At 40.2% G+C, this 10,913-nt stretch overlaps 2 protein-coding genes across 2 annotated transcripts; one reads left to right on the plus strand and one right to left on the minus strand.

Moving 5' to 3' along the window:
* The first annotated feature begins 509 nt into the window (after nt 1-509).
* On the plus strand, nt 510-5,703 carry tbrg1 (transforming growth factor beta regulator 1). Its single transcript, XM_028419203.1, has 15 exons — nt 510-768; nt 933-1,075; nt 1,285-1,342; nt 1,417-1,499; nt 1,637-1,673; nt 1,968-2,030; nt 2,483-2,719; nt 2,817-2,887; nt 3,006-3,247; nt 3,321-3,457; nt 3,576-3,722; nt 4,017-4,114; nt 4,286-4,396; nt 4,708-4,850; nt 5,197-5,703. Exons 2-15 carry the CDS (start codon nt 957-959, stop codon nt 5,283-5,285), a joined length of 1,635 nt encoding a protein of 544 aa, XP_028275004.1. The 5' UTR covers nt 510-768; nt 933-956; the 3' UTR covers nt 5,286-5,703.
* A 101-nt stretch (nt 5,704-5,804) lies between these two features.
* On the minus strand, nt 5,805-9,633 carry siae (sialic acid acetylesterase). The gene is made up of 10 exons (XM_028419214.1): nt 9,478-9,633; nt 9,086-9,265; nt 8,713-8,867; nt 8,501-8,639; nt 8,166-8,334; nt 7,973-8,058; nt 7,793-7,906; nt 7,545-7,722; nt 6,474-6,660; nt 5,805-6,274 (listed from the first exon to the last, which is right to left on the minus strand). Exons 1-10 carry the CDS (start codon nt 9,587-9,589, stop codon nt 6,011-6,013), a joined length of 1,584 nt encoding a protein of 527 aa, XP_028275015.1. The 5' UTR covers nt 9,590-9,633; the 3' UTR covers nt 5,805-6,010.
* Nucleotides 9,634-10,913: the final 1,280 nt, after the last annotated feature.

Genomic DNA, 10,913 nt, shown 5'->3' on the forward strand with positions numbered 1-10,913 from the left:
TTGCAGAAATGTGTTTAGTAATAGAAATGGAATGGAATGGAAATGGAAATACTCAAAAAACTTCACATACACTGCTTTTAATAAAGAAACATGATCTGCTATACTGCATAAATTTACATAACAAATTATGACCTGTGCAGTGTCCCCAGTTATGGAAATAGAGAGATAGATGGATGACTACAGAATGTTAGTTAGGTTGATTGTTGGTGGAAAAAAAACATAAAGATCATCAGAAATGTTGCTGGTCTATTCTGGTTATATTGTGTTGGCTTTTCAGCAGCATATTTTGGTGTAATGTCATTCTCATTGTAAAAATCATGAATCATGAAATAGTCCTTTCATACAAACATATAAGGGTTGATAATATTTGGAGTAAGGATTAATAACATTAGTATATGAACGACGACAACATTGTAGGTGGTACCTTTATTTTGAGTTTCCAGTGATAAACCGGATATCCGGTAGGTGCTCTCTGTAATAATGTTCGGTGGATTCAGTTCCTTTAGCGACATACTTTTACAGTACATATGCTATACATCGTGATTTTCACCAAATTTAAAATACAAGTGAGAGTTCTGATATGCTACTGAAACATTCTGTGTACATAAAAGCTACTTCGCGACAGGCACTATTACTAGCCGTGTAGCGTTAGCATTTAGTCCTGTATGTAAACAAAGCGAAGGAGATTACTGAAGGTTCCGGTTAACACGGAAACAAACAGTCGGGAGCACGAATTGATACAAGTGTGGTTGCTGCAGTTTCATTTGGGTATGTGTGTTTTACCCGTGCGTCCTTCACTCTTACTCGTTGTAATTAGCAACTGTGAGCAGTTAGCTTGCTTTGTGTGTGACCCTTTATAACCGCGGTAATGCTGTGTGTGTGAGGTGTCTGTATGCGGATAATACACATCTCGGTGTCGTTTCTGCTCACAGGAAAGGGGCTCGTTGGTGTCCTCCATGGAGTCACTCAACACCTTTGAATCTGAGATGGAGCCTGATGGACAGGGGAACTACTCTCTGTTTCCTGCTTTGGACAGCATTGCAAGCTTGTCTGGCACCGCAGAAACTCTGGAGAGGTTGTTTACTGTAATATTATAACCTTTTACAGCCATAGTGTGGAAACATGCAGTCACTGCTTATAAATATAAAACACAGTGTCAGCAATAATAAGGTGTCAAACCACAATACAGGTCAATATAAGTGAGGCTTCACTCTTTTTACTCAAGTTCAAACAAAACTAGTGTTTTTAACATGAAATACATTTAAAGTTTGTGTCTATTTGCAGTGAACCTCCAAGTGAAATTCCAGAGAAGCCAAACCTCACATGGCTCGATGCTGCTCAGGTATTTATTGATCATAGTCCAGTGTGGTGATGGTAATGACATACTCACATTGTTTTTGTTTTTCTGTAATGTAGATTGTTTTAGAGGAAGCTGGACGCCCTATGCACATAAAGGAAATCAAACAGCGAATCATCGACAGAGGACTTGTTCAATCTAAGTACAGCAATTAACATAATTTTTTACATATATCAGTATTGGTTATGTTAGTAAATTTCAAAATATGCTCACTGCCATTGGCTAGATAATGAGTAGAGGGAGGTAATGAGTGCTTACCTTGCTGTTCTCTCCTTGCAGTGCAAAGTCAAGCCTGGAGGCTGTCATGTATCGTGAGGTAAGGAGGATGTTTAAGACTCAGGCTGACAGCAACCTCTGCTGTTGGATATAATAACTTACACCTTCACTCGTTCAGTGGATACAGAACATACCTCATCTGTATTTATGATTGTATCTTTTCATTTGTCCACGTTTTCCCATCCTCCTTCTTTTTTGATTATTTTTATCTGCCACACAATGAGGGTTGCTCTGGTTCCTTAAACTTTTTTTTCTAAGAATAATTGAATCGGAGGAGTCAAATTTAGCTCTTCCAGCCCCATGCATTCGGCCTCAGTCTCACATTATGTTTCAGACACAAAAAGGCAGCAGGAGATTCAAGAGGATTGAAAACAGAAATGGAGTCTTTGCACTGCTGGTGAGTTATCTGGGAAACTAACGCCACTTTTCTACAAAAGCTAAATATGCCATGGGATACGTAAATTCACTTGATTTTGATTAACTGTTGGTTGGGGATAAATACAGGGTCTTGTCAGCAAGAGTCAAAGTTCAAGGAAAAACACAGGTCTACCCTGTGTTGTTTTTGGCTTGGAGTACTGCACAACAAAGATTTTTTTCTTTTTTTCTTTGTTTCAATATGAAAAGTTAGAAACATGTAAAAAACAGAGATACATTCAGAGCAGGAAAAAAATTTCTCTTTATGTGAACACACTTTTTTTCAGTATCTTGTCATTGTTTGTCATACAGCACTTTAAGTGGAAGCTGCATCACTGTTATTTTCTCATCTCCATTACATTCTACTGAAGGCAGCACTAGCATTGGCCTCAGGTGATCCTGATGCATATGAACACTGTGTCTGTCTCCTCACAGAGTGATGAGGAGCGGCAGCAGGCCTTGCAAGCCTTCACTGCACAGTCTTTCCTCAGCTCTCCGCACCAGAGCGCCATGTCCAGTTCTGGATCAGGTGCCTCAGGGCCTGCGTTCCCATCTCCAGCCAGTTCCTCTGAGCATAAGGCCAAAGTGAAGAGAGGTCCGAGAAAGAACCAGAATGAAAAGTACAGGCTTAAATACCTGAGGCTGCGCAAAGCTGCTCGTGCCATGATATTTGTAAGTTAGCTGCATATTGATGGGGAAAAAGCTATTGTTTTATTAAGCATGTATTGAATGGAAAAAGTATTCATCAGCTAATGGTGTACACCCTCAGGAGAACGCAGCTCTCTGTGATGAAGTGGCTCACTTAGAAGAGAAGTTTCTGAGGGCAAAGGAGGAGCGCAGGTTAGTTTCTGTGATTTACATAATGTTTGAATAATTATATTGTATGTTTATGATGCTACACAATGGCTTCATTGTGGTAACATTCTCATGACACTCCTCCCATTTTTTTTATTTGTAGGTTCTTACTAAAGTCCTTATTGCAGTACCAGTCCCTGTCAGAGGGGGAGATGCTCCCTACACCCAGCTCAAGCTCTCATCCACCTGTGCCTCCGGTGGCTTTAAGCTCAGGTCCTGCTGGGGCTTCAGGCCTGTCTGGGGGCCATAGCATTACATCAGTGGTGTCAACAGGGGAGGAAGGACTGCTTAAAAAACCCAAGAAGGAACGGAAGGAACGAGGAAGAGAGAATGGAAAGGAAGAACGTGAGTGTTTATGTGGAATTAGTGATACTGCAGTGCTGGTATGTGGTTTATATTGTTACAATTGTACTTTTAGTCCCAAAGAAGATGACAAAGAAGAGGAAACTAGCAGATGGGTCTCGGAAACTAGTTCAGCCTATCCCTCTCGACTCATCTGGTCGGCCTGTCTTTCCTATTGTACTTGGAGGTTTAACGGTCTACAGCCTAGGAGAGGTCAGTGTCTGCCACGACTCACGGGTTAAAGCTATATCTGGCTGTTACCATCAAGAAAAACAAAAATCACATTTATATAATGAAAAACCACTTAACTAATTTTTGGACCATTCTATAGATCATCACAGACAGAATGTTGTTCCATGATGAGTGTGCCATCTACCCTGTGGGGTTCTGCAGCACACGCATCTTTGCCAGCATGAAAAACCCTGAGCAGCAGTGCCTCTACACCTGTCAAATTAAGGATGGGGGGGCAGGTCCACAGGTAGCCTTCACACAAACACGCACACAGTTGTGATTGGCATTCGTTCAGCTAAATATTTTTCATTATTCTGTTGACACTGCAAATATTGATCATTATAAATATATTGTTTACACATTGTTTGAAAACACACCGCAGTGGTCTGTGTTTTCTTTCTATTTGAGCTGGTGTGTTTGAACTTAAAGTGATTGATTATTATTATTGAAGGAGTGTAACTGTCTTATCTGGGTTTATTATAACTCAGGTTTGTTTCAAATTATGTTACTTGAACATTTTGAACACTGCCACTGTCCTTAGTTTGAGATCGTGCCTGAAGAAGATCCTCAGAATGCCATCGTAGCCTCCTCTGCCCTGACGTGCCATTCCAACCTCCTGAAGGCCATCGCATCCGTAAGGTACCAACATTCCCCACAAAGATTTGGACTGATTGTTATGTGAGAGAGATATGGTGCTCACAGTTATAGTATAACTCTGTTCTAGCCAAAAGCATACTATGCTAGACCACTTTCAGCCAGTTTTTCTTTATGATCCTAATAATGAACTCCTTCACTTTGTCCTTCCATTAGTTCCAAGTCTGCGGCCCCAATTGTGCCCTCAGGAGCGGACTTTTTTGGCTTCTCTCACCCCACCATTCAGAATCTCATCCAGAGTTGTCCTGGAGCTCGCAAGTGTAGCAAGTAAGTTCACTCTTTTATTGTACTTTTTTATTAACTGAACAGGAGCCTACTGCAGCACTCCTGCCTCCAGCCTAACCAACAAGACATCCACAAAATGGGATATTCTTCTCAGATGAATACACATCCATACAAATCCTACACATAGTGCAACAAATTATTTTTATAGACTCCAAATTATCTGTGATAACTTAAATAATGAGGTGATGGGGGTGCAACACTTTTTGCTGGTGTGTAGAAGCTCATTTCTATGCATGTAGAAGTCCATTATCATGATGATAAGTGCTCTTTATGTTGTTATTTTTTTAAATTAGCTACAGATGGATTCGTTTTGAAGTGTGTCGGTCCAGCGATGGCCAGATCCCTCACAGCCTCTCAGAGGATGATGCTTCAGTCAACTTTGAAGCTTACCAGAGACACCAAGTCTTTCAGGAGAACAAGGCAGAGCACATCACAGGTATCTGATATAGGTTTATGAATAAAAAAACATCTACTTCCTTAACAGCTGCTGTCAAAATGTGTGAGAAAAGCAGTGGATCTGCTCAGTTGTACTTTTCTCTGCTGGTTTGTGTGTTAATAACCCTTTGTGCCCCAACAACTGCTCCTCTGGGTCTGTGGTATAAATAATATATCATAAACAGACTTGGCTACATCAGCTGAAAAATAAAAGGTGTACTCTACTAGAGCCTAGATGTTATTAACATTTTACAGAATTCACTATTTTTTACTTCATGTATATTCTAAGACTGACTTGATGACTGCTCAACATGACACCGTCACTCTCTTTCTCCATCTTTCCGCAGGACAGACACCGCAGTCTCCTAGCGCCTCTCATCAGCACCACCTAACCTCCTCCTCCATGAAGCCCTCTACCTCATATTTCAGCTCATGAGATTCAGAGGAATGCAGTGTTCCTTCCCTTCTTTCCCTTCATGGTTCAATAATTCAGGAGTCTTGCCATATGTTTAGGTACCTCAGACCTAAGTTATTTATTGTGTCATCTTCTAGCAAGCTTCAGACAGCATTACTAAAGGCATGTGCTCCCATGGCTGATGCTAATATACTGGATGTGGCTGGTGACGTAGTTCTGTGCTTAACATGCCAATAACAGCAAAAACCCAACACCTGCTATTTAAGCATGTATTTAAACATACTGGATTTTACAAGTCGCAGCTTACATCATCTTATTTAATGGTAATTATGATTAAGACATAACCTGTTATGCTTTGGTGCGTACTGTTACACCGGTTTTGAACTGGTATCTTACTTAAAGTTGTTACAAGTATACCGCCTATAACCTGTGCCCAAAAACAAATTCTTTTGTATTTTGTTTTCAAATTTACTTTGTAACTAAAGTGTTGGTTTTGAATGTAATACACAAAGACAAATAAGTAGTTGGTTATTTGTCATTTATTTGTGCAAAGTATGTCATAATTGAGTTGTAAAACACCCATGTTGTTTTCAAATAAAAACATCTGTTATGATTTCCTACTTTCATGTAGTCCAGCAATTATTTATAGTAGTAATAGCAGCAAAGATTGTGTGGTTGGACTAAATCTGTGACAAAATTACTAAAGTGAATAAGACTGTCTGATCCAAATCACTCTTGTTAGTTCACTAGCTTTTCCAAACGTCCTCTTTTTCTGGATAACGGTTGATAATAAAGGGAGGTGCAGGTAAAACCCTACTGGAGCTGTAGACCGGACAGGCTTTAAAGTCGCAGGGCCAGTCTTTCCATGCGTATCGAAGAGCAGCAACCTCATCAGATGTCTGACACAAAGTGGCAAACACCTGGATAGAGGTCAGACCCGTCTGAAGGATGTGAGCTGGAACCCATCTTGACTTGAACCCGCAAACAGCCTTAATATCCGAGCAACAGACCTTTATTAAAAAAAAGAACAGGAGAACATTTTGTCTTTAAAAATGATCAGATTAAATATTAAGCGATATAATAGTGATATGCTGATGTACAGTTAATGCAGAGCTCTCTAAATAACTCACATTGTCAGGGAATGTAATTACATAGCTAGCAGGCAATTCCTTAATGCAAACGTCAACACACAGTGAATACCAGCCTTACCTCGAAAACATCTTTGGACAGTGTGACAGAGATTGCTTGGTCGTAGGTAACACTGATATCCATGTTATTGACCAGGATTTGGATGGGGAAAGGTCCAAGAAAGTGTACACCCTCTTCATTATAAGCCACTGCCCTTGCACCCAAAGTCAGTCTGTAAGCTACATCCTGCTTGTCTCTAGGATGGATCCTGAAACAGAAAACCACACTAAAAACAGGAGCTCATGTATGACACACAAAAGCAGGTCACACCATTGCCTGTATACTTTTATTTAAGACAAAAAAAATGAGCAGAAAGCCGTTTCTGTGTTGGCGTTTCAGCTTTATATTGATGTAAAAAGAGTTATAAAGCAGGGTCTTGAAAGCACGTAAGGAGAGGAGAGAGGTTCTATAGAGGCTCTGAACAAAAATATTCAAAGAGCAACTTGAAGCAAGAGCAGAAACTTTAACAGAAGTCCTCTGAGCTCTTTCCTCTGATTAAAACACATGTAGCAGAATATTTTTTAAATATATATTCTAACATCAGCTCCAACCTGTCACGGAGGTTTAAAGCAGCACTGAATATCTACACCATCTTGACTGATCTACCTGAAGGATTTTGAAATTAGTGATTTGAATCATTATTGCGCCTGGTAACCCAATCTACCTGGTGTGATATCAGACAAAACTGTCAGCTCGTTTTTTAATGATCGTTTAATGAATCAGAGTTTTTTAAAGATGTGGACTCAGGCTACTGTCTACCACCTTTAGAAAGAACATCTTCTGTGAGCTGAATCCAGGAGCACAATTCTAATTTGTATTTCCTGTAAAAACAGGAGGAATGGTTGAGACTTTAAGTGACTGCTGGTTAAATGTAGCCCTCGTGGACTGCATTCAGTCACTGTGTTACACGTGTTTTGTTGTCTGATAATAGAAATAGCAAAGTATTGACATTATAAACAACTCTAGAATAAAAAAAAATACAGGTGTCATTCCTGCTCAATCTCATCTGAACCACCTTAGTTCAGATCCTCTTAGCTGAGTTAGCATTACACTCTGATGCTTTAAGATGTTATTAATGCAAATGATTCTTACGTGCCAAAGGGTGAAGTTTCATCTGGTAAATCCAAAGCCACGGCCATGAAGGTTTTCTTCATCCTGGGGTTGGGGACAAAGCCGACGTCTGCTGTTTGGTGCCAGCGTATATTTGGGAAGCCGTCATCTGTGGAGTACTTTTTGTAGGTGGACAGCTGCACATACAGAGGAAACATTCCTCAGATGTGAAGTACAGAAACTGCCTATGCTATGTTTATTTTAGTAGTAGATGTGCCACCCAAACACACTCAGAGGGGCCGTCTGCCCCTCTGAGCCCTGGTGAAAGGCCATTCTCCAGTCATCAATCATGGCAGGGAAGGAGCAGTTGTACTTGTCTTGATGATAATCTGCATTTTGCTCACCTGACAGATGGAAAGTGTGTAACTAAACACACACACATTTGATTCCTGTGTAATAGCTCTCCTTACCTTGGTACCAGATGGCTCCGTAGATGGTCATATTGAGCAGTGGGTGGATCATTGCATTCCACAAAACTGAGTTTCTGACTTTAGGGCTGACAGATTGTGACAAAGCAACAGAAAGCAGTGACTTGGATTAAATTTTCCAAACATATATATCTGACTTTGAGTTAGGTGGACTGTGCTGTCTTTGTATCCTTACCTGTCTGTGTATTTTTCCAGTCCACACCGCTGAAGGGCTCTTGAAGATGACCAGGCTTCAACAGGTGTGCCTCCCCAGCAGGACTGCACCAGGCCTATAGGGTACTTCAACTTCTCATACATGTAACGTCCGAAGAGCCAGCACACTGCTGAAAACTCTGCCACAACACCTGGAAATAACACGCTTCATTCAAGTAATTCATAGCAAACACAGACACACACAACAAATCAGCAAGCTTCAATTTAAGGACCGATCAATTACTCAAAGCAAATCCTTAAGGGATACATTTATTGTAAAAACAAGTCTATCAATACATAAAGGAGTCATCATCTTACTGGCTGTGGGCACAGACCAGGGGAGCTCCACTTTAATCAGATCAGTTAGCTCAGATTCACTCAGGTTCAAGGCTGCCATAAAGGTCCTCACATGGGGATACTTGGCTGCCAGGGTCAGCTCTTCTGATGCATTGAATATCTGTCAGAGAAGGAGTACTTTAGCAGAAGTGTCTCACTGCGTTAAAGTGATGTTCTATGCTGGCTCAGCACACCTGAGAGGTTTTAAAGTACATGTTGCTCTGCCCTCCACACAGCCAGATGTCTCCAAACAGCACGTCGGTCAGAGTAGCTGTGCAGCCCTGAAAGGCTGCTGTCACATTGTAGGGACCTCCAGCATCAACTGGATCAAGTGTGACTCGCCAAATACCTGTCAAAAATGTCAATGGACATGGGTTGTAATAAGATGGAGAAAACAATACGCACTAAAAATGATACATGCGTAAAACTGCTGGAACTTCCAGTCCACTGCCTCTAAAACAAAAGTGGAGCTCCTGTCAGCATCACTCACTTTGACCTCTGCCTCCATTCAGTACCCTGCATATGTCAGGATACAGTTCACATCTGGGAACATCTTGCTGTATTTACCTTTTGTCACAGTGACTGCTGAGGGTTTGTGGTTTATTGGTCCTGTCACAAACAGGGTGACCTGGGCGCCCTCAGGTCCGTACCCCCACACCACAGCTCTCTCTGGAGACTTCTGCAGCACCATGTGGTCTCCATAGTAAGAGGCAAAGCGCAACGTTCCATTTACACACACATCGGAGCCTATATAGCAGTCAAGAGGAAATAAACAAACAAACAAATAATAAATAAAATATTAAGCAAACATCACACGGAAATAAAAACATAACAAGGAGTTGGTACACACGTGCTGCAAGTTGATCATTGATCTGTGTATTCAGTGTCAAAGCGTTAGCCTTAATATTAGCTAATGAGCTTTAGCGAATTCTATTAAAACATGCAAACTGTATACTCACCACTGTCGTGAACAGAAGCTAAAAGTATAAAAACAACACAAAGTATAAAAGCCATGACAACAAGGCAGCCCGCGTTAATAACAAGCTGAAAGCCTCTGTCAACAACTGCCATGCCAATTAGCCCCGATGCTCAGTGACATTACAGCAGGAAGCACTAACAAGACTTACATGACTAACATGTTGTTGTGATTTGTGTCAGACAGGGGCGCAATGACGTCATCCAGATGCGCAGCTGATTCCGAACCTTCAAAATAAAAGCACGAACGCTTGACCTATATTTTTTTTTAACGATTTATGCTATTTTGTACAGAAACTTATTCTGGTATGGAAACTCAGATACTACATGGGATTTACAGTTACTGTGACGACTCACTCACTTTTCTTAGTCTTAGTGAAAAGAATTCTTAAATTAAGATTAACTTTACAAATCCACGTGGGGAAATTAGGTCGTTTTCGCAACATATACAAGGAAGTGTTAATAAATACAGTAAATGAATAAATACAAATAAAAAATGCATTAATCATTCATCAATCATTTGTTTTTTACCTAATGGGGGCAGAAGAACTCCACAACAACACAGCTCTGCACTGGCATCCATCTGTGTCGAGCTGTGTTGATCCCAAACCCTGCCTGTATTTAAGAAATATTGTGCTGAGAATGAACAATACAGTACACCAGCAGGTTTAATTTTTATTTATTTCAGTGTAAAAATGTTTGTTATTGCAGCTTTAAAATAAAATGCACATGCCTGTTGTTGTAGGAATGCGTGAGAGGATTTGTAATTTTATTCACGTTACTCTTGTGTCAATGTTTAATTATTGCTCTTGTCATTTACCACGACTCAGCTAAGTGATGATGCTGTGCATCACATATACTGCAGGTCTTATGCAGGTACATCTGCTGTTCGGTGATTACCACTTCAGGTTCAGGTCCCTGTATATTAAATTCTTGTCTTGTCACAGTGAGCGAGTGTTCCTTTGCCTGCAGGGTTTAGCTGACCAGCATTGTTGTTAATCAGGCTTCTTGTTATGTGTCATTAATTCACATTAAAATATATGAGTGCGGGTGGATTTTAATTTACTGAAAATGTCAAATAAACAAGTATATGTTACAAATGCGGATGTATACAAATTATTATATAATCATTATCACATATTAATTTATATTGCATATGTCACCAATTAATTATTGTCTAGTAATACAACAATAAGAGTACATGGATGATGTGTGGGTTTATTGGTCTCAAACATAATCTAGAATTCATATTGTGTCATCTTTGTGTACTCTGCTTTTTCATTTTTATATTTTTTCCCCAGACATCTGTACAACTACCCAAAATAACCAAGAGAAACCAATAATACCTGATGTTGCATAGAAAAATCTAACTTAATTATATAGTTTGTTAAAAACAAGGTGGAGGTGAATCCTTAAGAAG

The sequence above is a fragment of the Parambassis ranga genome, chromosome 13 (assembly GCF_900634625.1).
Source record: "Parambassis ranga chromosome 13, fParRan2.1, whole genome shotgun sequence".
NCBI classification, from domain to species: domain Eukaryota; kingdom Metazoa; phylum Chordata; class Actinopteri; family Ambassidae; genus Parambassis; species Parambassis ranga.

Bases quoted from the DNA above. Each gene is read 5' to 3' on its own strand.
- tbrg1 (XM_028419203.1), top strand. From the start codon at position 957: ATGGAGTCACTCAACACCTTTGAATCTGAGATGGAGCCTGATGGACAG. The intron at 1,076-1,284 runs GTTGTTTACTGT...GTCTATTTGCAG, and splicing joins ACCGCAGAAACTCTGGAGAG to TGAACCTCCAAGTGAAATTC. The intron at 1,500-1,636 runs GTACAGCAATTA...CTCTCCTTGCAG, and splicing joins AGAGGACTTGTTCAATCTAA to TGCAAAGTCAAGCCTGGAGG.
- siae (XM_028419214.1), bottom strand. From the start codon at position 9,589: ATGGCAGTTGTTGACAGAGGCTTTCAGCTTGTTATTAACGCGGGCTGC. The intron at 7,723-7,792 runs GTGTGTTTGGGT...TTCACATCTGAG, and splicing joins GGGGCAGACGGCCCCTCTGA to GAATGTTTCCTCTGTATGTG. The intron at 6,275-6,473 runs GTAAGGCTGGTA...TTTTTAATAAAG, and splicing joins TGTCCAAAGATGTTTTCGAG to GTCTGTTGCTCGGATATTAA.